The sequence below is a fragment of the Dreissena polymorpha genome, chromosome 16, assembly GCF_020536995.1.
Source record: "Dreissena polymorpha isolate Duluth1 chromosome 16, UMN_Dpol_1.0, whole genome shotgun sequence".
In the NCBI taxonomy this organism is placed as follows: domain Eukaryota; kingdom Metazoa; phylum Mollusca; class Bivalvia; order Myida; family Dreissenidae; genus Dreissena; species Dreissena polymorpha.
In genome coordinates, this window is record NC_068370.1 from 25,494,946 (window position 1) to 25,522,319 (window position 27,374).

The window sequence follows — 27,374 nt, forward strand, 5'->3', positions numbered from 1 at the left end:
CATCAGCAAGAAATCTATTACTATAATTCCATTTAATAATGGTCAGTGGACCATTTTCATACACTAAGACACAGACAAAAAACATTGCAAACACAAACAAACAAAACTGGGCTTAGCGCCGTTGAACTGTCCATGAAATAAATAGCATTTGGGCGGGATTTATCGGATTTAAGGGAGCCAAAAACTCACACTTGGCCCAGATTCAATCACAACACTTTTGAGTGTGAAAAAAAATAAAAAAAATAAATAAACATTCAGATCATCGTACTCACTTCCAGTAGGAAGCCGAAATGTTGGGTGTAAAAAGCCAATTTTGCGAAATATCACAACACACATATGAAGTGGAGTGAAATTACCTAAGTAATAGGCAAACGTATAAAATGGGAAGATTTCCAGCGCTAATTGGTTGCACAATACGCTATACGCGAGTAAGGCTTTCCTTGACAAAACTGTTATTATCGTACACGTAGTTGCATTCTTTAACAGTTTGACTCTCCGAGGCGAAGCACATACGTGACTATTGTATTCGCGTAAGTATGGAAATATACCGTCTGCGTCACCAGATATTAGCGCGCATGTAAACAAATAGTACATTTGTCATAAACAACATAAATACAAGTGGGTTTTATACGTGTTTTCAGTTTCATGATTTGGGTACAATTATTGATTCGAGCAACATAATAAAACATATTAAGTTGATCAGATTATCAAGTAATGTAATTCCAGATAACTTAAAAATTCAATAGCGTAGATCATTCATTACCGGCGGTATTTATACCTTTCAAATAAAAATTCGTGATCTCGTCCAATTGTATGTGCTCATTTATTAGAAAATCATGTGATCCAGTAAAGCCTTATTTGAATTTTTTAACAGGCATAATGTGTTTGTTTATTTTTTATTTGCCAAGCAAATAATTTTTAGACTAAATCATGCCGATGTTCCTAAGTAGTTTTACAATAAAAGCCTTATTTTGAATTATAGTTTCGACATGGGCCTAAAATTTCGCAACATGGGCTTTTTTCCTTGATATAGCCTATTTAAACCGTACGCCGCGTCCGCCCCCCCCCCCCTTAAAATCGCCAAAGTAAAGTCAATTCCTTTGATGTTTCACACTTAACTAGATCTAAATCACCTATTTAAACTTGTCAAAGCCTTCAAAATCATTAAAATCGTGGAGCTTCCTGGGGGCTTCGTCCCCCCCTGGAACACCAAAACTATAAACTATGCATTTTTTGGGCATTATAATAAGGTACTTTGATGAAAGTATATAAGGCGTGACATGCTCGAGAAGTGGTTGTCAAAGCCTTCAAAATCATTAAAATCGTGAAGCTTCCGGGGGGGGGTGGGGGGGGGCTTCGCCCCCTGGACCACCTAAGCGATAAACTATTAACTTTTTTGGCATTATAAGAAGGTACTTTAATGAAAGTATATAAGGCATGAAATGCTCGAGAAGTGGTTGTCAAAGCCTTCAAAATCATTAAAATCGTGAAGCTTCCGGGGGGGGGGGGGCTTTGCCCCCCTTGACCCCCCTTAACGAAGTGGTTGTCAAAGCCTTTAAAATCACTAAAATCGTGGAGTTATCCCGCCCCCCCCCCCACTAACCAAAAATCCTCGAACCACCCCTGTAAACCATACTATTTAATAGTATTGGAAGTATGAACGCACCGTCCACCGCGTTCGAATTGTTGCTTTTGTATAATTGCCGCCATGAAACTGTTTGACGATCTTTTATCACAGCATTACGGTGTCTGTTTGGACATAATGGTGCCAGAAATCACTCTCGAATTGCGTTCATTTTTGGTCGCATAATTCTATAAACAACGTACGAACGTTTTGTCGCGAACTAGAATTGCTTGCAAGGAAGAAAGGCTTTTGTCTGGTAGCTTATCTGTAGCTTATCTGTAGACATTTTTTAGGTAGAGCGATTTCATTAACAGGATTCGCGTGAAAAACATACATGGTCTTTCTCTTTAGTTTTTCTTCTTACGGCCGCGACGGCAACCTCCCTCAAGCATGCCTTGGAGCAGTCTTGCACAGAGTCGTCCATGATGGCGCGTCCAAACCTAATTAGCTGTTGTCGTTTTGCGCACGCCAGGAGGGGCTATTGTGTGTCAACAAGTCATGTTCCGAAAGTACTCTTTGGTCTTGTGCTCCATAAAAAAATGCGGAGCAGTCTTTGGAGACAATCGTGTTCGAATGCCTTCATCCTGCGTTCTGTCTTCGCGTGAAGCTACCAGATCTCGCAGCCTTACAATAGGATGGGGACTATGAAGGACTTGTAGAGGCTTTACTTGGTGTGAAAGCTGATGAAGCTTTTACAGACCTCAGCGTTACAGAAACCATCTTTATACAGGGTTGCTTTAACTACTTGAAGCTGGTCAATTCCGTTAGCTTCTCATCGCCCATGGTGATATCTGCACTGGTGTTGACCGTGATCACCACCATCTCCAACTTCACCGTGCTGGCCTCCATCCCGCATACCACCGCTCTTTCATAGAGTCTGTTGGTGAGATTTTGGTATTAAAAGCTGATGCCGACAAAGCGGTCAATGTCATTTGAGATTCTCAACTCGGAGATGGTTCTGCCACTGACGGAGATAGATGTGTGGTGATATTGAGGGTCTCATGTATCATCTTTTCAAGGAAAATGTTAAACAGAAAAGAGGAAACCTGACATCCCTGACGGATGCCCACTAATGTTGTTAAGAAGTCACCTTTCCGTCTATTGAAAGTTCTTCGCTGATGGTGTTTCCGTTGACTTCTTGGACGACTTTCGCCAGACCTTCGTCAATTTTGAATCCTCTCAGAAGCTGACACAGGTCATCATGCCTTACACGGTCGAAAGCTTTATTACCGTCGATAAAGATGTGGACGAGCTCATGTTTGCGTTTCAGGTTTTTTTCAATCATGACTCTTCAATCACAGATATGTTCCACTGTGCTCCGCCCAGCTATGAATATAGTCTGCTCCTCAACCAGCAATTCTTCTGTTTTTCAGTTCTCAATCCTTACTTTTAAATCGATTAAGGATGGTGCATGGCTTTGTTGGACTCGCTGACGAGGCTAATGGTGCGATTATTCTAGCACAGGTTGAGTTTTCCTTTTCTGGTAGGGGGATGACCAGAGACAGGGTTCCCTAATTTGGCAACTTCTTCTCCTACAAGATCTTCAGGCATAGTGTCGTAATTGCAGCAATCTTTGCATCTCCTAAGTGCACGGAATAAAATGGACTGGGTCCAATCCCGAAGATTGCCCCGCATTCAGACTGCGCACTGCCTCCTCAGCCTCTGCCTTAAGTATGGAAGGACTTTCGTCACCATCTTCTGGTTCGGAATGGTTCTGAAGGAGACTGGATCTGGTTGAAGCGGATAGTTATGGAGGTCGCTACAGTATTCCGTCAATCTTTGCAGGAATACATTTCTCTCGGTTAAAAGGTTCCCGTTATCGTCTTCTATAACACAAGCATTGGGCTTATTCGTCTTTGTTATGGTCTTGGTAGTCTTGAGGAGGATGCTGGCCCTTTAAATGCTGTCTGTGGTCTTCTCTTTTACAATTTTGATACATTTCTCCTTTATCCACTCCTTTTTTTTTACCTCTTTCCAGTACTTTTTCGCCTGCCTGTTCGTTGTCTGATATTCTGTAATAGAGTCCAGGATTGCATACTTATCATGCCTCAACTTTCTTCTTTTATCACAGAATTCCATGGTCTCGGTCGTCACCCATGGCTTGTTCCCCCCCTTCCCTTTTCTCGTGCCAGGTTGCTGTTCTGTATTGCTTGTTTATGCGCAGCGTGTTGGCCTGGGTTCGTTGGTGGTTTTTGGCGAACTCAAGAAGTCTCAACCTTTTGTCTTTGGTCTCTCCTATGCCAAATATACCTACTGGCCATGACCAGTCTTGGTAGGCTTCTGGTCCAACCTTGGCGTTCCAGTTGCCTTGGACAATTAGGCTCTTTGGGACCTTGACTATTATGCGCTCTAATTATTCATAGACCTGTTCTATCACTTCGTCTTCGTAGTATGGTACTGGTGCGTAGACCTTGGTGCTGATGATATTGTCAGGTCGAGCTGAGAAACAGATTGAAATAGGCCAGTTGGAGACTGGGTTGCAACTGGTGGCGCTATTTACTACCTCCATCCTAACGATTAAAACAATATCATGGTGATGTTTAGAATCCCCCCCGCGGTACCGTATTTGTGCTCTCCGTCTTTTTATGTTTTTTTCGAAGCCTAGAAACCTGACCTCGGCTAGTCCAGTAATGTCCCAGCGGTAGCGCTTCAGCTAGTGCATCAGCTCGTGAAACTTGTCGCATGCATGGAGTGTTCTTACGTTCAATGCCCCTATGGCGTCCCCTTTGTCGCTTACTTGAACGATGGATGAGCTGAAGTATCGATATAATTTGTCGTATCAACCCTGGAGACTGGCAGTGGATTGCGTGGAAGTTGATCTGTGGATACGTATTCTACTGTGTGCTTTCATCATTTCTCTTCAATGAGCTTGAGTCAACATTTGCGGCGCCGCGTCTCCTCTTTAGGAACGTGGTCGTACGAAATGCACCAGTCCCCTCACTTCTTTTCGCCCGGCAGCAGGAGCAGTTACCAGGGTTTGGCTGCGTATATGTCCCGGAACCGAAAGTGAGAGTTGAGTGTCAGGTAAGAACAATTTTTGCTTGTCTACCCAAGGGAGTTGAAAAAATCATAACTATACCGTTGTTAATGTTGCCGGTGGGTTTCCGTGAGGTTCTATCGTGGAGGATAAATTCGTTTGGCTGTAATATATTTATTAATGGTAATAAATATCATTAATATACAACAAAGAGATGTATACTCTTTGAATGTAAAGAATCGAATGTATATAAATATAGCAATACACAAATACAAGTAATGCTTGATCCGACGGTGATCCTTAAAATACAAACAATACTAACAATACACACAATACAAAATACAATTTAACAACGAAACATTGTGAAAATACTAAAACATAGTTACCTGTAATATATTTATTAATGGTAATAAATATCATTAATATACAACAAAGAGATGTATACTCTTTGAATGTAAAGAATCGAATGACTTTAGCAATCATACGATTCACGAGATCGACATTAAACATATCAGTGCACGGGAAAAGGGATGAGTGATCTGAGTATTAGACACATTATAAACGTGCAATTGTATGGAATAGATGAGCTGAACTTATCTAACCTAGAGCAAAACGACCTTAACGAATAAATCGAATACTAGTAAACAACTAATCAACGAGTACAATAAGTATTAAAATAACTACCGTTATGAACTCATAGACAAGTCGTGATTTTCATTTAAAGTAAACGATATTTAGAAATTGGTTCAACAATAAAACAACACAATATAGTTTTATATTTAATAATAAATACGATCTGTAACATTAAGCAATAACCGGAGAACTCACTTGAATTTTGTACACGACATTTTCTTGATCAGTAAATTCGAGACTTTTCGGTGGAGATGTACTTACCTTGACGTCGCTAGACTTGCAAACAAACAAACTGATCCCTCGGTACATGTATAAAACAATCCCGGCCAATTATTTCCACAAAATGTAGTTTCATAAGTGCCAGTAAAAATTAAAGCAGTAATCCGCAATTCTCAAATGATACACGACTACAGTATACTTGTTATTTTTGGAAAAACAATAACGCGCAGTCATATACGTAGGCATAAACCATAACTATTGTATTAAGTTTCAGTTCTAGTTTAGCCATGTTCGATGAAAACTGGGCTTAAGCATGTGAAGTCCGCACTGGCTAATAAGAGAGGACTTTTTCCGCGTTGATGGTATTTTTCGTTTAAGCTGGGTTCCCACTGCCGATCAGATCAACTCGATCTTAAGGCGAAAGTGTCGTCCCCGATTAGCTTGTGCGGACAGCACATTCTTTTCATGGACAACACCTTACGCACATACATTAAGCCCTGTTTTCTAATAAAAAGGCTTTTTAAAGCAGTAATCCGCCGATTATCCAAAGTTGCACGCAACGTCGTAGCTACTACAGTCGATGCCCATGTTGAATTGCAGCCATTTGCATATTTTCTTAACTGTCGGACGCCAAACATACTTTTTCATTCAATAAAAATAATACTGATTTCGAAAATATTTATATGGTCAAACATATATTTTCGGTTGTTTTTCGGTGACCATCAACCAAACGACCATGCTTCCCGGAACGATGATTGAACCCGGGTTCACTAGATGAAAAGTGCGTGTACCAAATTAACAGCTGCGCTGACCAGACAGCCGGTTTAAAAAATTGCAGAACACGCGTAAATAATATGAATAACATAAGACTGTTTTGAACAATATCATGGAAATGTAAGTCTAATGTACAATATATTTCTGAAGTCCTTTTGGTTCGACGAGAATTAAGATTAAAAATATGAAAACATCGTAGTGTGTCATCATATTTGTTTTGTTATTGTTGGTTTTTGTTGTTGTTGTTTGTTCATCGAAAAGGGGTAAATATTACGATATAACAACAATTTAGTCAGTCACAATTAGAATCATTCGTATAAATGATAAATTGCGAAACACGATACAGTACACGTCGTATTTGTGAAGGGGGACAACTATTGTTTTACTATTTTCCCACACTCAATTACGCGTGTATTTTTCAATTATAGTGATGATGCGATATTAAACGATTGGAATATCGAACGGCTTCGCTCAATGACGGGTTTCAGTCATCTGTGGATTGCCTTAAAATTTAGCGTTAACCGATTTCCAGCGACTTCGATTGCAGACGAGATTTTCATTCAATGAAATCAACATCACGTGGCCATTGACGTCAATGCGAAATTGGATGACCTATTTTCGGTGAACGACATTAAACATAGGGAAGAATGTATTTCGTACTATTGGGTTTTGTCAATAAACTGTGTATTCTTTAAAATATTCAATATTTCCACATGCAAATTATGTTTTATTTCGAAATAGTTTCAATGATGTTAGATACAGGCGCAATGAAGCACACAAATCTTTATGTTGACATTGCGAAACAAGTAAATCTCCCCATTGGACGAATCCATTGCATCTCGGGATCTGATTGGTTGAATTAAGAATGATAACAGTAGAAATATGCGGTTCACATGCGTACAACGTACTCACGCATCTGTCATTGTAGTGAGCTATAGTGTATCGTATATTACGCTAACGTGCAAACAGTTTGTAGAGACTTTCTGTTTAAGGAATGAACAACCCGAATCATAGGATGTGTTGGAAATCATATAAAATGATGCACGTTGTGCGAATAACAATTGCAACTACGACAGGGACGCATTTTCAACTTTCGGTTTCAAGTTTGGAATCTGTGCTTGGATTAAAATACGCTATTGCAAGGCGATTTCGTATTCAACCAGCTAAAGTGAGCCTCCTACACAAAGACAAGTAAGTTTTCATTCATGATTTGCTAAGTGCGGTGTTATTTATTTTTTGTATCCGCGTTAATTGCATTTTAATCGTTTGCTCTTTGCACGTGAGTGAAGCGCGTGCAAGAGGTAGCGTCCATAAATGGCGTGACGCGGTGGATCCACGCATGAGACGCTTTGAATTCATTAACGTTACTAACAAATGCTGATGTATGTTTGCGTTGCAATTTAAAAGATAATGCTTGAATTTCTTATAAAGACAAGTTGTAAAACTTCTCATTAACGATGCAAATTGAAGCCCGGGCCATAATTTATACAATACAGGGTTTGTTTCATTGCACAAATATATATACAATTGCATTAGCATTGAACTGTTTGTCCATGATTTATCCATATAAATAACAGGGATTTCAATATATTTTGAAAAAAAGAAGTTCATTGACACTGTGCTTAAACATTTAAAGGCTCCTATGAAATTTTCAGGTGTGAAAATACATAAGCACACATTTATTTTGTGAGTGCATGCTAGATAAATTATCTATAATTGTTGTTTAGCATTCATTTTGGTCTAAAACTATGCAATTGAAAACAATTTGTAGTATATATGATATATTATTGAATTTACTTTCAATACCATTTGCATCAAAATGATGCAAGTTTCTGCTTCAATTGGAATCCCTGTTATCAGTCAATAAACAACTTGTTTTCATTATGATGCATGACACTGAACATAAAACTTAAAGGGGCCTTTTCACAGATTTTGGCATTTTTTTTAACTTATTCATTAAATGCTTTATATTGATAAATTTAAACATTGGATCGTAAAAGCTCCAGTAAAAAATCAAGAAAAAAAATAAAAAAAGGAAAAGAACATTGCCCGGAGCAGGTTTCGAACCAGTGACCCCTGGAGTCCTGCCAGAGTCAAGAAGTAAAAACGCTTTAGCCTACTGAGCTATTCCGCCGAGTACACATTCTTGACGTATTTTATACCTTATATAAGCAATCTTCGTAGTTTCACAAAATTTAACGACAAAAACAGAACTCTCCAAATTATTCAATCGTTTCGCGTTGCAACGCTTTATAATTTTTAGGTTTTAAAATCGTCAAAAGATGCATATAATGGCTATATTAGAGCATGGTTAATGTTCAGTATTACTGTTTCCTCACAAATATCATAACTAAAACGAAAACTTATGAATCTGAAACAACTTTTTCAATTTTGTCAATTTACCAAAGCGTGAAAACATCCCTTTAAAGGGGCACCAGATGTTTAAGTTCTATACTGTGATTTGTTCTGTCGTGCCAAATTTAACAGGAAAATCTAAAGCAATCCTAGAAAGGAAGGATTTTATTTCAATACTACTGGTTAGTAAACAGAGCCACACTGTTGAAACAAATCTTAGTATAGCTTTGACATGTGCTACATAAATACGTTTGTAACCATTGAAATAATGTTCACACCAAAATTTTGTGTTTATAATATCTTGCTGGCTCTTCAGTTACAATTTTAACAGTGCACGTAGTAAATTCAAAAATTAGTTAAATTACACAGAAAAAAGGTTGCACTAAAAATTGTGCTGTCTCAGCAAATATGCTCATCATAATTAAAGTATACATTTTTATTCTAGTGTGTTTAAAATAAATATACGTAGAAAAATTAGCACTCTTTTATGATGTATTTTGCTTTAAGATTCATTTGGCCTAAACTGGCTTTTTCTAAGTATGTTTTAATAAATGGACTACATTTTCTTGATGTTACTCAACAAAACTATTGTGCATGTACAATAACATTGACGTCAAAAAGTATGCAAACAACAAAACAATCATTGTACATGACTTGTATATTGACGTCACAAAAAAAGAAAACAAAAAACAATTGTATATTGACATCAAAAAGCGATCAAACAACAAATCACTTGTATTATGATGTCAAAAAAGGAACAAACAAGAAATCTTGTTTGTTTGCTTTTTGACGTCATCGCAACATGCCCTTGTTTTGTTGAGAACCATTGAGTTGTTAATTTTTTTTATGTCATCATGACATAGTCATTATAACGTTGCACGTCTTATAGATCAGTCATAGTTGGTCATCATGACAGCATTAAAGTTCAGCCCTCGCTGCAGCAAACAAGCACATCACACGTCAGAGCTTTGTTGTTGTTTTTCGTTCCATGGCAACATTCTTTTTTTCCTGCTGTGATTCATAAGCAATAGAGATGTGGGAGTCATAGAAGCTCGTATGACGTTGTATTGATTATCCATAATGTTGCAAGGCTGTAAGGAAGTATCAGCATCATTTGCTGTATTGCTGTGTCATACATCATATGGATGGTGTTGGTGTATTTGTCCGTTGTTTTTTTCTGATTCTGTTGTTTCTTGTTTAGTTGAGAGTGAAAGTAAAGCACTAAAAAAATCTTAAATTGTTCACTAAATAATTTTAATTCAATTACGGTTTACCAGATTACCAGTACAGACTTATCATTGTATTTGACATTTTTAAGCCATGTTGAAAAATACATCTGAAAAATGTGTAACTGTTTTGTTTTTTCTTGCAATTAAATTTGTGTTAGGCCTGTCAATATGAAAACCGGTATAAACTGTAACTTCAATATATGACGGGGTTATAAACGGATAGGCATGATAAGTTCTGAGCTCATTTATTCATTAATTATTGCGATTGTGTTGTTATGTTTGAATTTCAAGAAAAGGCTCGAGTTCAAATGCAGGGAGGTTGGGGAAAAAACGGTAGCAAAGACTCTCACCCGTTATATTGGATTCAGCGTTGTAACGGAACGCCAGATATTGGATTTACAGTGTATATTTAATCTTCTATAATCCTCAGTCCTGAGTGCAGTAAAATGTCTCTCAGTTAAAAAAGTAACCTGCAATATTGTATAATATATTATATACCATTTCCATGTCACTGACTATTTAAATCCCAGGATGTAGAACACTGTTGAAATTTCTTACTTTTACTTTACAAATAAATTAACACATAGATGCAGGATTTGGGATCTGTTAGGTACATTTTTATTTAAAAAATTGTAATCTTTGTTTTACTTTAATAACTAAGTAATTATAATCATTAAACTCCCAGAATGCTCTAGTTGGCTTGTTTTGTGGGAAACAAATGTACATCACTTTCCACATATATTGCTTTCATAATTTGATTTCAGTTAATTTTATTGATGCATAATATTCCATAAAATGGAAGTTACACTGTCGGAAAACTCATGTCTGACTATTTTATGTTTGTAGTTTTTATGTTTGTAGTTGGTGTTCTCTGATAATAAATGTGTGGAACAATTATTACTCTTCCTATACAGTTTCGCAATTTCATTGTTTGCTACATTAATTGAGGTTGAACACTTTTATGAATGAAGATCAGGCCTTAATTTTGTGTGTGTAATGGAGACACAATCAATACTGTTTCTGTTAGATGTCTTTAAATGCATTTGTGTAGGGTGTATGTTAATAATGTCTTAAACAATGCTCATGCAAAACAATTAAAAATACGTGAACAAACATGACATTATCACTTGAAATATGAATAATGAAGTATTTTTTAATACAATTTGGGATCATTGTTCCTCAGGTACCGCAAATATGAAATCCTGTGGCTATAATGTATAATGAAGGATATGAAATCCTGTGGCTATAATGTATAATGAAGGATATTTTCGTGTGATTAACATTTCACTGTTCTATCTTTGTATGGTAAACGTCATGCAATTGTTACTTCAGATGTTGCCAATCAAGCTATTTTAAGTATGAGAAATGTCGCCGTTAATGACATTTTAATTGATTATTCATCTTCTGATCAGTCATACAAAAAGAAATGCTACAGATATGACTTATTTACATTATGCTGGATGTTTCATTATTGTCAGCTGTTTTGTGATGTCATTGTTCATTTCTGTTACGTTAAATGTCAGTTTGTTCTGTCTGCCTGTTACCAAAAAACAAATGTTTCAAAATATTTTATTTTAGAAACGCAAAACAATGGGGGCTTGAAACTTGAACCCACATAGTCATATTGCGAAATAAGTTCAAGGTTTATTGGTATTAATCCTTTCACTGGGTAGGAGCTAGGGTGTATTTCATAATTATTTGCACTGCAAGTAACAGATCATTGATTTGACCCTTAAGCTTTAGGAAAACAGGACTTAATTGATTCGCTTAATGTATCGTCCAAGATTAGCCTTATTCTTAACCCTTTGCATGCTGGGAAATTTGTCGTCTGCTAAAATGTCATCTGCAGAATTTCTAAAATTAGCATTTTCTTCGATTTTTTTCAAAGAATACTATCAGAATAGCAAACAGTTTGGATCCTGATGAGACGCCACACTCTGTGGCGTCTCATCTGGATCCAAACTGTTTGCAAAGGCCTTCAAAATTCGGTTCCAGCACTGAAAGAGTTAAATCAAAGAAGTTACTTTCCTCCTTATGTAGATTTTTGGTAAGAGAAGACTTTCTTGAAATTAAAATTACTATTAAAGCTGAAAGTGTTGTCCCTAATTAGCCTGTGCAGACTGCACAGGGTAAACTGGGATAACACTTAAAGCTCACGCATTAAGCCCAGTTTTCGTAGAGCGAGACTCATTTACTATTAGCAGTTATAGGGCGGCCCTCCTACATGTACCTGGTGATATTAGATCTTAACAGTTTGACGTCAGCAGTGTAAACAGTCTCGGTATTCTCTTATGTTCTTTTCAAGCACTTAAATTGGTTTTTCGGCTGCTTGACTGGGTTCTAACTACCTACTCTACGTCAGAACGTGTCCACTTTATAAGCATGCGTTTCATGTAACAGCCATAATATAAAGCAATTTTGAAAGGGATCAATTGTTATTCAGATATAGAACTGTAGATAGAACAGTCACATATGTTAACTGCGTCACTGAGTTTAAATTTGGGTACAGTGGCATTTATTTAAAAATGTTGGAATGATAAATTGATTGTTGAGAAGGGTAGATTATCAAATGTTATCTAAATTTAACTGTGAATGACCTTTTTAGATTGCAGATTTGTGTGCAAAAATGGTGATTCATGGCCTACTGTTTGACATCTGTTGCAATTGTATGGTTGTAAGTTTCCAGTAAAGACTTCAACATGTGTGGGTGTGTGGGCGATAACTAATTCTCTGAATTATGTCACAATTTTTAACAATATCTATGTTTTGTTAAGCTTCTTGACAGCTTGTGTCTTTGGGGAAATTATTTCATCTTGGTTAATTAATATTTATGTTTCCTTACCGTATTACAGAAGATGGATCACTCAACTATGAAACATATGTTCAAAATGGTGAACTTTCAAATTACTCGAAAGCCAGAATCTTTTCCTTAGAGTAAAGAGCTTAAAGCAAACTGCCATTCTTTCAACAAAATCTATAAAGAAATAAAATCTCCAAATCATATGAAAATTTGTTAAAGTAAAAGTTTACTCACAAAAAAAGGAAAATGGTGTCCCACTGCCATTAAATGACACTCAATCCCCTTTTAAAATTGAGCCGCGCTCTGTGAAAAGGGGGTTTAACACATGTGCAAAAAGTGTCGTCCCAGATTAGCATGTCCATTCTGCACAGGCTAATCAGTGACGACACATTCCGCTCTAATGATATTTTTCCTTTTATCAAAGTAACTGCTTATCAAAAATCCAGTGAAGCTGAAAGTGTCATCACTGATTAGCCTGTGCAGACTGCACAGGCTAATCTGGGTATTCATTTTATGCACATGCATTTAACTCCCTTTTCTCAGAGCACAACCCAATTTATTATCCTTACAATAACCAGTATCCCAAAATTATCCTTCCTTATACTTTGAACCTGCATTTTCACTTGGAGTGTCGCTTTGGGAAAATAGGATTTAATGCATGTGCATAAAGTGTCATCCCAGATAAGCCTGTGCAGTCCACACAGGCTGATCTGGGACAACACTTTCCAACTAGACTGAATTCTTGGTTTAGAAGAGACTTCCTTGTAATTTAAGTAAACAACCATAAAAGCGGGAAGTGTTGTCTCAGTGAGCCTGTAAAAATTTCTCAGGCTAATCTGGGATGACACTTTCCGCACATGCTTTTAGCCCCATTTTCCAAGAGTGAGGAAAAGTTTTTTTCAATTCCAATACATGTAGATACTCCAACCAGTCAAATATACCCCACCTCAGCCAACCTTTGAATTTTCAAATGACATCAATTAACTCACAACACTTAAAAACTCATTAAAAGAAACAACTGTTACCATACTATTGATTCATGCCCAGTGCTGATAATGCTTTATATAATAAAATAAAAGCTGGTGCATTTTCAGTCTGAACAGCACATGATACGTTTACATCTGAAGATTGTAATAATCAGCATTACTAAAAAGCTAAATACAGGTTATACAAGTTACTTTATGAAATTTAAATGCATTCTCAATACTAATTCAATTTAAAATGTGACTTCTTGCGGAAATAATTTTAGTCTTGACTATCAGAATTTTTTTTATCATTACCCTTTAGTTCATTTCATATACTGACCGACATGAGTTGAATCCCTGATGTTTTACCGTTTGATAGTATATCTTATAACAAGACTTGGCAAATGTCACGCCTTTTGCATTTTGATTTCTGGTATTTTACCTTGATTGCCTGAAGAAAAAATTCAATGCACCTTTTTAACATTTAAGTGTAGTGTCTTTTACAAATTATTCATTTAGTTCCACCAATAGGCTCCATTCCCTGATATAAATATAATCTTACAGGAAATGTTATTTTTCAGCCAATTTTTTTATCATGACCGCTATACAAAATCTCAAAGATTGCAGAAATGTCATAGAGACTTAAAGTTACATTGTATCTGTCTCCATGACTTATGAAAATACATATATTTTAAAAAGATTCTGCATGTATTTCTTGAATTGAGATGTTTGTATTTTAGCAATGTCTTCCAATGTTCTTCTTGTTTACATGTACATGATTGTATAACAAAACTGTATGTGCCTTTATTTTTGCATTTTCAGTCAAGATTGCCAAGACAGTTATTTTTCTTCATTTTATACCCTTTATTACTTTTGTTTAATTTTTAAATGATGCCCACTCAAAAGCCATATCAGTAAATGAAATACGTTTTATATCTAGACTTTGCCTTCTGCAAATTTTCTTAAAGTAGCTGTAATTAGGTCATCCTGCAAAGAAATTTCGCAGTGAGTAAAGTTGAGATAAAGAGATAATAATTAATACGAAATAAAGGCTTGTTGAACTTCCTTGCTGATATGACTGGAAAGTGAGCAACATTTAAAAAAGTAATACAAGTAATAAAGGGTATAAAACGGCGAACAATACTTACCTTGGAATGGATGTCGCCATCTTGACTATCACATAATTACCCCCCTCTGATTTTAGTATAAGCCCCCAGTATTTATGAAAAAGCAGTTTGCATACATGTAACACGTATACCCATGGACCTGTCTATTGGTTTTTCTGTCTGTCTGTCCTCCTGCACTTTTATCGTAAATATTTACCAGAGTTTGCTTTTTAAACTGGAATATACGAGACTATCCGGTAATGTGTAGCGAAGGAAAAGGTAATAAGTACCCCCCCCAAACGGCCCCAGGGCGTCTGAAAAAAATCCTGTGGAAAGCACTGGATATAATGCAAGTACATTGCACTTCATCAAGTACAGTCTATACTTGAGATAATTTATGCATGATTAGAGTGGTCTTTGACATGTTGAAATGTTGATAAATCAATAAAGAAAAATATCAGAATGCGTTGATAAATCAATAAAGAAAAAAACATCAGAATGCTGACAGTTAAATGGTTGCAATTTTTTTTAAATGTGTTGAGAGATATTTTATGTATCTTTACATACATGTACATCGTACTGTAAGATATAAAAAATTGTATTGGGACATTTACTCAACTTTTCATTTGATATTTCTTTAATCTATGTACATGTATAAATTATTGACTTACAAATAGTCTAAGTCTATCCTGTATAGCCCAGTAGAAACATACAAACTTAATGGGAGCACTTAGACAAAAGACCAATATACATGTACATGTAGCCTACCAAATTCCTCATTACCTTTTTAAAAACAAAAACCAGCTTTGCTCTGGTCTGTTATCCACTTTCATCTCTAGTAAAAGTAAGCATTTCTTCACTTCTTCAATTTGTTTTACAAAGGTCATCCATAATCATACAATTCCAGGGAATAACTCATAACACAAAACAAACTGTCGTCTCATAGGCTATGATACTTGTATTGAGGTTTGCGGCAGCCACTTTCAATAAAGCAATAAAGGTTGAAAATCCATTCATCTTGTTTATCGTGTGGTTTGTTATAAAGGTCAAACAACCAGATATAGGGCCTATCTTGTCAGAGCTGTGGTGAAACCGATAGAGATATCTCATCTCCCAATTAATTAACCTTTACCAATAATCAACCAAAGACAATTGTTTCTTGTGAAATCAATATTTTAAGCAGGTAATTTTATAGTTCTGGTGTATGTCTGCTTCTGCTAACTCAATGCTGCGTATGGAATTTATAATGGGCAAATAAAAAGTTTGAAATTTGGCCCCCTATCCCAGCTCAAAAGGTATATAAGAGTTGTTTGTTTATTAAACCAATTACGGGTCACATTAATAATAAAATATGAATCACAAATAAAACATCTAATATATTGCATCATTAACACAATATACTAGAAGTAAGGATTTTATATATATATATAATGTTCCTCATCTTCAATTGCCTTAAGTCCCCTCTCGAAGAAAGCTCCATTATGATTAATAATAATAAGGCCTAAATTAAAATTAAGTTTGTTTGCCCTTTACCGACTGACCTTTTTTTTACCCCCCGACCCAAAATTTTTTATTGCGATTTCTGAAAAGGTATTTTTTTTATTTTTGTTTTTTTGCCGATCATAAAAGAGCCGACTGCAATATTTATTCGTGCGCGTATTTACATCCCTGTCCGTTCTTATCGCCCCTGACCGATCTAGGTTGCTCCGATGGTTGGAATTTCATATGCCCCAGAATAGACAGTAATGCTAGCATGTATAACCAGCATCGCGATCAGCGGTGTTCCGTGAAAATGGCCGAAGGACATCATACTTAACTATTGGTTCGCGAAAGTAGTCGGACATATACGAGTTTACGTTCGTTGCACACAGGTTGTTAACGTGATCCAAGATGGCGGACAATAAAAAGAAATAACGATGCTCAGCGAGGACAAATAACTATCGAATTTACGACGGACATCATATAATTAGTATGGATTAATGAAAAGAGCGTGTCATTCTACGATGGAGCATACGTTTAAGATACAAATAAAACTCTTTTTTTTGGAAATGTATGAACTGAATGTCACAGAACAAGTGTTTGAAAATTGAAATGCAGTCTACTCGCAAAGAAGAATACATCTAACAGTTACAGGATTATCGTTCGAAAATGCAAAATAAAAGACAAACATGATTAGATTTATATGCAAGTGGATCTGTGTTTAATCAGATTCATGTGCATATTCTGCTTTATATTGTGTGCCAATCTAAACAGTTTACTGTAATGGCATGTTAGTGAAATGAATATTTAAAGGTAAACTTATTTAATATTTTAATGTCTCTTAGCTTAATACATCGACAACACTCAAGTATATATGTTTAAAGCGTTAATATATCCACAAACTGAAACTAACGCGCTTAATTTATTTCCCCAAATCAAGTTTTCATGCTTATGTTAGTTGCAATAATACAACTCCCAGCTATTGACCCTCTGAGCTGTACCTATGTACTCATAAAAGCTCAGAGCATTCAAGAAGAACTAATGCTTATGTTCAGTTTGCCCTTTCGTGAATTTACTTTGCCATGCCGAGACTATGCACTAACCGGTCTTGTTGCATGCTAATTAAGCCCAATTTAAGGGAAAGGTTTAAGTTAAAAATAAAAGCTGTCTGGCAGTTAAATAATGACAAATGCATTTGAGCAATTAACATCATATAATGAACACATATTTGATGTAATAACACACAAGCATGCATTTGATATTAATATATGCAAGAAACAGCAAACAAGATAATGTTAAGCTACATAGGGCTTCGTACACTGCAACAGTGCTTTAATAACAGTGTTTTAAATATCCATTGACTATTAGTGTATTTAAAATATAATTTCTCAAATAAAATAAAATAATTTTCCTACCTACCTACCCACCTGTAAAATTTAGGGTCGGTAAAGGGCAAACCAACAATATTTTAATTGTGGCCTAATAAACTTGGACAAAATGGCTTATTTAAAGGCAATTTTGTAAATACATGTAATTCCACAGTACTAATCTTACCAAGTTTGATTTAGATCTAGTTTAGAATATGTGTCAAATCATTTAATTTTTGCTTTATAACAAGGTAGAATAAAACCATGAACCACAACCCGCCACCTTTCCTCCAGACCTTACAAAAAAACTGATGCTGATGGGAATGAAAATCTAGTCAATTCCGAATTCCTCAGCACATTCTGTTTACATCTGAAGTTAACAAATTGTCAGGTAACCTAGCGGGCGTTTTATTTTAGGAAAAAAAAAAATACAACTGTCAATTACAACTTAACACATACAAGAATTACTGTGAGGGCTCTGGCATTTGCTAAACCAAAGGCCACACAAATATGATTCTATGTTTATAGCATCTAAATGTTTTTTCTAAACTTAACCACTTAATTTGTAAGGCAGGAAATTGAAACTGAAATTTTCTTTCGAAACTTGTTCAAGACAATTGAGGCAAATGTAATTTATCTTTCGAAGCTGAAAATTAAAATTGATTAGATTAACAAGTTTATATTCATATTGTGATCCCATTCAAGTCCATTTCCAGGGTAGAACCAGTACTTGGTGTCTTAGGGGGGTAGATCCTTAGTAAGATCCCCATAAGGGGAATCAAACCAGAGACCTCTGCATTATACTAGGCAGTCTGTGACCATGAACACAGTGACACTGCTACCTTTGACATTATATTATACCCCTTTTCAGCACAGAAGCAAAGTGAATTAAGGCTATATGCACGAGCATACTACATGTATAAGAATAGCCTGCAAGTACCTCACACACTGTCCAGAGGTTTTATGCTGTTTGCTGTTTGTCATTATCTAAGGTCGGAAAAAAAGCATTCGAAACTTGAACGTGGTAAGAAAGGTCTTACATTTAATGTAATTTTCTATGGGACTTCAAACATGTCAAGAGTATATCAGAGTGGTAAATAATGTTGTTGTTTTTAGAACGAACTGTCTAATGATTATAAAATCTCAATTTTATAATATGGATAATTCTATAATTTATATGATTGTGTTCTCCTAATTTGAAAATTATAAATAGTAATAGCCCCGTCACACCGAACTGGCGTCCTTACGGCGACCTAAGACTGTGTTTCTGGAAATTTCTGAATGTCGTAGTAATTAAGGAGGCCAATGACTTTTTCGGTAAAAATGCTGTTTTTCGCTTCCCCGTCACACCAGCATCCTGTTTTATGGCGTTCTGCTCGTCCTCACAGCGTCCTTGATATGCCCCTAATGACGCACTGGGGTCTCAGTAGGAACGCCAGTCGTAGTAGGGTCGCAGTAGACGCCGTAAGGACCAAATGAAGTCGCAGTAAGGACGCCATAGTCGTTCTGAGGACGCAATAGACGTACAAAGGACGTAGTAAAGTCACAATAAGGTCGCCGAACGGTCGACTTGCAGTCAATTATCATTTTCTGTGGGTTTGAGCGGCGACCACACAACGTCCATGGCAACCTTACAGTCACCCTACCACGTCCCTACTACGACTATTTCGTCCTTAACAGAACGCTGTAAAAATGCCGGACTTTGGCGACCACTTTGAACATGTTTAAAGTGGTCCCCATGGGCTCACGTCCTGAGCAATTTTCGGCGTCTTCACTGTCTTCTTGCGTCCTTACTGCATTGCTCCGGCGTCTATGGCGTCCTCACTGCGACCTGGGTTGCCTAATGTGTCAATATTTGTTTATAAAAAAATTGCATTTGGTCCATTTTGTCAATATTATTTTTTTACATTTTATCGATTTTAAAAATCCCAATTTGACCAGACTCCTTTTCCCAAAATGGCTAGAAAAGCACTGAAAGAGTGTTACAGTAGTAAGAGATTGTTTGAATGTGGAGGGCAACTAAAAACTGATAATTAGGGCATCAAATAAAATGATTTTTTTCTTTTTTGAACTGACTTCCTTTCCATATTTTATTGCTTTTGTTTGTTTTCGTCATTAACGGAAAACTCCACATGGAAGATAAAATAAAAATTGCCCCCTGCAGTTGAAATCTGATTGGTAGATAATTTTTAGTTTTAAATGACACATTTACGCAATAACCGAACAGAAATGTGCTGTGAAAAAGATCGAACTTCAAATTCTTATAATGTAGTAATTTTGTACCATAAGCGACTCATAAGCTAAATTTTGAAAGTAGCAACACTTAATATTCAGTTTTGTACACCTGGTAACTTCCTTAGTCATTCTAACACAAGTTGATTTGTTAAATAAGGTAACAGATTGTCATTGTATATGTATGTAAGATGTATATATAACCTCAAGTGTCACATTAATTATTTTTAGTGCTCGTACAGATTTAAATGAAGTTGGACCTGCTCAATTTAGTGCACCGAATACTCTTTATACCTGGCTGTAAAGGGAATACTCTCTTTACCTGGCTGTAAAGGGAATACTCTCTATACCTGGTTGTAAAGGGAATACTCTCTATACCTGGCTGTAAAGGGAATACTCTCTATATACCTGGCTGTAAAGGGAATACTCTCTATACCTGGCAGTAAAGGGAATACTCTCTATACCTGGCTGTAAAGGGAATACTCTCTATACCTGGCTGTAAAGGGAATACTCTCTGTACCTGGCTGTAAAGGGAATACTCTCTACACCTGGCTGTAAAGGGAATACTCTCTACACCTGGCTGTAAAGGGAATACTCTCTATACCTGGCTGTAAAGGGAATACTCTCTATACCTGGCTGTTAAGGGAATACTCTCTATACCTGGCTGTAAAGGGAATACTCTCTATACCTGGCTGTAAAGGTTGTCTCCATGCACCGAATACTCTCTATACCTGGCTGTAAAGGTTGTCTCCATGAAATTTTGTGGGGGAGAACGTAAAAAAGAGACTTTTTTGCCTTAATAAAAGTTAATTTATAAAAGTTCACTCGAGCCAGTTTTGTTTTATGGTCTTAAAACAGAGTGTGCGGTTGGGGTATTAAGTTTAATGTAATAAAAAGTAGGTAACATTAAATGTAATGGGACATAGCGTTGACGGTTGAAATATAGGTCACATGGCTTCGACATTCAATGACAGATCTTTTCTTCCCTCAGATTGATCAATCATACTACATAATGTGTTTGAAACTGCTTTAAAGGTTATGCAATGATGACAGACTGCTACTTGCTTCTGTCCATTTACTGTCAGTTTTTATTGTCACTTATTTGAGGCGCATAACTATTTCAACACTGGATTGTTAAACCAAAAATGCCAATTTTTTGCACTTCCTGATGTATGATTTATCTAACATTGCAATGAAAGTAATTAAATCGTTAAAAAAAATCAGAGTATTGTTTACTTGCTTATAGTTTATCTGATATTAAAACTTCTGAGGTTCTCAAGTTAAGACACATTTGTTTATGAGTATGTGTCAATGACCAGGCAAGGAGGTTTAATTGGCATTGTGTTGACTGACCATACTTTAATATAGCAATTTAGTACAGAGATTGTTTTCCTTCTTTATAAAGTACCGGAAAACAGCACTTTCCCAATCAGGACAAACTACAAATTTCCCAATTGCTGTCAAAAATCTCAATTTAAGGTTTTCCCCTCACCCCACCCCCAATTTTTTTTTAAAATAAAATGGAACATTTAGTTAATTTATGCAGCTCTATGGCTTGAAGCTTTGTAAATATTATAATATTGACAACTTAACAACACTAAGTTATCAATTTTAAAGAATTTGGGAGCATAAAATTAATATACACTGAATTTCCCAATATGAAGACTTCACAACGAGATTTTTCCCAATTTGAGGATTTTTCGCGACCTTTTTTTCCAAATTGAGCTAGTAGTGGTACTTTTCCCGATTCGGCAAAAAGAAATCGCTGTAGAAAACAAAATACATGAAATTGGAATAATGTAAAAAAAGGAAAACATTAAAAAAAGACATAATTTTTTAGAGTAAATGTCTATTACCATGGAAGGTTTATAGCATTGTTTGGACTCAGTTACTGGCCTCATTTGAATAATACTAAATAATAGGAAATTAAATATATTAAAAATAAATAATTGGATGTAATTAAAAAAAATAATTATGCTTGAAGACACAAAACTTACTGTATATCCTCAGATGTACACACAATTATTTGACAGTTAAGGAATATTGTACAACTATTTCTTTCAGTGATTTAAATCCTTGAACGCTGTTGCTTTGAGCACATATTTGCATCAAGTGCTTATGTAACTTACTTACATGTAACATTGAGTCTTTTAAAGGGCATGAACCTTTTGTTTTTGTTTTCTAAAACATAAGGGTCTGGACTGGGAGAGGGTCAGCATATACCCCCCCCCCACCCTGTATTATTTTATACATTGTTTTGTTGTACCTTTAATATGCTATGTAGTGATTTAAGGTCGCTTCCAACAGCTTGCTGTTGGGCTAGGTCTTAAGCAACGTGTTTAGAGTGTCTGACTACCACTCTGGAGGTCATGGGTTCAATCCCCCTGCTTAAGCTCCGTATTTTCACAATTGCTATTAACCTATCTGAACTTGTTATTGTATATCACCTACATATAGATACTGGTATTGGATTATTATTGTAAGGTTATTACCCGAACAAAGACTGACCTACATTGTTCCTTTTAAGCCATACTGGCCTCCTGCATTGTTTACCTTGTGTGCCCGGTCAGGAAAGTGATTCAATTGCCAGGTCACTGAACTCTTTGTAGTTTTTAGGCAATGTCTTGTGTGTGATTAATTTTCTAACTCTTTCCCATATCGAAATGTTTTTGACGCATTTGTAGGCTTTAGAAAGTTAACATTTTATTAAATACCTGTTCAGGTTTTATGCTGTTTGCTGCTCATCTGTATCTAAGGGTTGGAAATGAAGCCATTAAAACTTGAATCTAGTAAGTTCTTTAATTAAATTTAACTTTCTTAGGGACTACAAACACATCAAAATACTAAGTGGTAAAAGGTGACTTGATCAGTTATAGTCAGGAGCAAGAGCCATCAACCTTTAAAATGTAACCACAGAATTCATTACCTAAAACAAATTAATTATCCTGCTCTCAATTTTCATTTTTATTTTGAATGCAAGATGCTCTTAGTGTGAAAATGACTGAAGGTGGTTTTATCAAATGTCTGTAATCTTAGGATGATAATTGTATTATATGGAAGGGAAGATAGGCACCAATAAGATTAATTTCGATGACTTTTTCTTGTGTTATGAATGACTAATTCTTGGGAATTATATCACACTTGTGTTTCAAAGCACTATACTCCAAGTCATGTTTATGACTATTGTTAGCCTATAATGCAAAATGGTTTTGGTTGCTTTAAAAACATGGCCACCAGGGCGGGGCATTTTTCCTTATATGGCTATTTAATGGCTATAGTAAAACCTTGTTAACACTCTAGAGGCCACATTTATTGTCCAATCTTCATGAAATTTGGTCAGAAGATTGCTCTCAATGATATCTTGGATGAGTTCGAAAATAGTTATGTTTGCTTGAAAAAATGGCTTCCAAGGTGTGGGGCATTTTTCCTTATATGGCTATTATAAGTAAAATCTTGTTAACACTCTAGACGCCACATTTACTGTCCGATCTTCATGAAACTTGTTCAGAAGATTCATCCCGATAATATCTTGGACGAGTTCAAAAATGATGCTGGTTGGTTGAAAAACAAGGCTGCCAGGGGGTGGGGCATTTTTCCTTTAAGGCTATAGTAAAACCTTGTTAACACTCTAGAGGCCACATTTATTTTCCGATCTTCGTGAAACTTGGTCAGAAGATTTGTCCCAATAATATCTTGTTATCTCAGGTGAGTGACTTTGGGCCTTTCAGGCCCTCTTGTTTTCTTCAATTTAATCAATTTACCAAACTGTAAAAAGGTCACTTTTAAGCATGTTATTTTTCTTTCTTTATTGAGCAACAATTGACATCTGACTGTTTATGTTTATTTTCAGATTATTAATGACGGGAAGTCTCCTCCAGAATGGCATAATTGATGGCAGCATAATCACCTTGGTCCCCAGTATGCAGACTGGTTCTCATGTAAGTAGTAAATAAGACTTTGGAAAATGGGGCTTAATCAGGAGATTTGTCCCAATAATATCTTGTTATCTCAGGTAAGCGACTGGGCCTTTCAGGCCCTCTTGTTAACCGAAAAGTTGTCCGGAACATAACTATGTCATTTATCGTTAGATTTGAAAATGACCTGGTACATTTGTTCATCATCATTAGGCGATGTGTGTCGCGCGAAATAATTACGTCCATATCTCCAAGGTCAAGGTCACACTTTTAGTTCAAAGGTCAAAAGTGGCAATAAATGATCTTGTCCGGGCCATAACTACATGTATGATATTCATTATGAGATTTAAAAATGACTGTGTACATTAACTTTGTTCACAGTCATTGGACGGCGTGTCATGTTATAGAATTCAAGAGTTCAAAGGTCAAATGGCTAAAAATGATAATGGCATAATAATTCTTAAAAATTGCCGTAAATTAGATTCTCTTATTTTGTGAAGACAGCATGCAAAATAATCTGTGTCAATGCGGCATGTGGGGGTTTTTAGAAGTGATTTCTTTAAAATGATAGATTCAATAAAAGCTGAAAGTGTCCTCGTAAATTTAAGGCTGCTTTTTGTTTACACATAACAGGCATTATTATGAGGCAGCCAGTATAACTGCAGTCATAACAGATGCAATGAAGCGTAAATGCCTTAGTTGATAAAACAATATTTATGCCGCCCTAAAGGCTCTTAAAGAGTGGTTTGCTCTGTCTAAAAATCGTTGTAGGAAGTTGACCATCGAATGTTGACCCATTCGTAGGTTGTTTTAAATCCTTCACATGTTTGCTGTCATTGCTTGATAAGTAAAGTATGTCATGTATAAAAAGAAAAGACTGAATGATATATCAGCTAGGTCAAGTATGCCTTTCAAGGAAGCCAAGTTTTATTGTCTATATGGACGCCCACACGCCTTTGTTCGAAACAAATAGAGGTCAAGCATTTATTCAACTTTTCGACCAATATTGAAACATCAGACTATGCCGATTGCATTGGTTTTTATTTGTGAGCATTGTGAGCTCACAAATAATGCAGACCGAATTTTGTACAATCAGTATGCCTTAGCTATGCAAGGAACCGTAACCTGTGACTGTCTGTGTGGATAACTCCAGTAAAATTTAGCAGACGACAGAATGCTAAAAGCGTCTACTCTAACCACCACATCTGCCTGTTCTCACTGGTACAGTACCTAGTGTGTATTTAACAGCTTGTAAGACAACGTTGGCCAGTCTAGTGTTTATCATTGAAATCTGTACATATTGGCTGCTTTCAGGGAAAACGGGGCTTAATGCATGTCAAATAAGATTAGCCTGTGCACACTGATTAGCTGTATCAATGATTTGAACAACAACACATCTCGACCTGTGTTTTAAGACACACTCTTTATAAATTTGAATGGGTTGTGGTCATTTCAAACTTGCGATATAAAAAGCTATAACATATAATTTTGAAAACTGAGTTGCGTCTAAGATTACACAACAGCGAACAAATTAAGTGCCTTCAGTGCTTTGATATCATGAGCTATAGGAAGCCAATGTCCATTTCATACATTTAATGTATATTGCTTGAGCTAAATCCTTAAAAAGAATCTTTTAAGCGAAGAAAAAAAATTGACAAAATTTTCACGTCTTCGTTGGCTCTGAGAAAATTAATTTTAATGAAAGACTTTTCTTTCTAAATTCAAGTTTTAAAAGCTTCATTTCCAACCTTTAGATACTGAAGAGCACCAAACTGCATAAAACCTGAACAGACTGTAAGTTTCTCGCAGGCTATTCTGGTTTTATGCTGTTTGCACACAGCCATTTTCACTTTGTTTCTGAGTGGGAAAGGGTTAATTTCATTTCGATATTTTTCATTGTTTGCAAAAGTGCCAAGACTGAAACATGTTAAAACAGCAATACTTGTAGACTGATCTGATGAAGATTTGTATGCTCCCCCAAAATTTATTTTGATAGTCGCCGCTTCGTCTGTCCGTCCGTCTGTCCGTGTGTCCGTCCGTCCGTGAACAATTTTGTCCGGGCTATTTCTCAGCAACTAATGACCAGAATTCAATGAAACTTTATGGGAAGCTTCACTACCAAGAGGATATGTTCATATTATCAGCGAGTTCTGGTCGGATGATTTTTCACAGAGTTATGGCCCTTTGAAATTTTCCATTAACTGTACATATAGTGCAATTCTTGTCCGGGCTATATCTCAGCAACTAATGACCGGAATTCAATGAAACTTAATGGGAAGCTTCACTACCAAGAGGAGATGTGCATATTATCAGCGGGTTTTGGTCGGATGATTTTTCACAGAGTTATGGCCCTTTGAAATTTTCCATTAACTGTACATATAGTGCAATTCTTGTCCGGGCTATTTCTCAGCAACTAATGACCGGAATTCAATGAAACTTTATGGGAAGCTTCACTACCAAGAGGAGATATGCATATTATCAGCGGGTTCTGGTCGGATGATTTATCACAGAGTTATGGCCCTTTGAAATTTTCTATAAAAAAATTATTGTTCCCCCAACTACTGTGCCCTCAAGACGTTTTCTTTTATCTGAATATATAGTGCAAAATTGTGACAAAAAAACCTTTGGGGAGCATCACCCATCTCTGACGGTTTCTTGTTAACATTTGTCTGCATTTACTTCTTCTCCTATGCATATAATAACGTAAACATGTCTAATTAATATTAATAATTTAAAATTTACAATTTTTATACCTTAATTCATCAGAAAAGAAGGCGTGAACAACTAAAATATTTTTAGGCCATTCATGAGAATAAATCTGGCATATTCCAATATCTGTAATTGTATGCCCAATTATTGTATTTATTGTGCCAATGTCTATTTTTAGGCGTTAATAAAGAGTTAATAGGAAAATAAGAGCATTTTATTAATCGCAATTTGCTTAGTTATGCATGTCTATTGAGACACTCATTAAATTGGCAGTTTCATTTGACTGGATTGGTGTTGGCTCTTTCAGATAATTATGTCACAGTATTACAAAATCTCAAAATAACATTATATAGGTGTCTGAGTTTTTACAACAAAAGAGGTTAATCTTGCAGTTAAAATGAATTAAAACCTGAGAAAGACTCATACAGTGACAATTACTTAACAGGATGTTGACAATTTGCCCATGGGGATAAAGCATTTTGATTGGAGTTACAAATGTACTTAGTCAATCCAGAGCATTTTGATTGGTGGAGTTACTTGATCAACCCTGAGCATTTTGATTGGTGGGGTGACTTGATCAATCCAGAACTAGAGATAATTTTATGCACCCAAGTGTCTGACATAACGAGTTTATTATGCACATTTAAATATAGCAGTTGTGTTAGAACTTGAATTGTATGTATAATAGAATAGTAGGTTTTATTAGTTATTTGACACTCAAATTCAAATATTATGCTCATTAAACATTCCAAGTCAGTATCATTGATATTTAAAGGATGTAATAAAAAATAAAGGATGTAATAACATGAAATATACTTAGTAAATTCTTATTGGAAGAATGATTTTTACTTCCTCCTTGCATTAAACATCTCATTCATGCTCTGGGAAAAAAGGGCTTAATGCAAGTGTGCTATTAATTGCTGTCCCAGATTAGCCTGTGCAGTCTGCACAGGCTAATAAGGAACAAAACTTTCCTCCTAAACTGCATTTT

The 27,374-nt window shown here is 36.0% G+C and overlaps 2 protein-coding genes and 1 long non-coding RNA gene across 3 annotated transcripts in view; 1 reads left to right on the forward strand and 2 right to left on the reverse strand.

Annotated features, from left to right (window-relative positions):
• The window catches only part of LOC127862434 (uncharacterized), a 112,316-nt gene that overhangs the window by 42,977 nt on the left and 41,965 nt on the right, over positions 1-27,374 (reverse strand). The gene's annotated exons all lie outside the window — the stretch shown is intronic.
• LOC127862419 (uncharacterized) overlaps positions 1-27,374 on the reverse strand; it is a 99,610-nt gene that overhangs the window by 36,531 nt on the left and 35,705 nt on the right. The gene's annotated exons all lie outside the window — the stretch shown is intronic.
• LOC127862426 (midnolin-like) overlaps positions 7,116-27,374 on the forward strand; it is a 46,723-nt gene continuing 26,464 nt past the window's right edge. Inside the window, exons 1-2 of the mRNA XM_052401543.1 lie at positions 7,116-7,418; positions 23,611-23,698. Of these exons, the coding sequence (XP_052257503.1) occupies positions 7,222-7,418; positions 23,611-23,698 (285 nt within the window). The 5' untranslated portion in view covers positions 7,116-7,221. The remainder of the gene's footprint in view (positions 7,419-23,610; positions 23,699-27,374) is intronic.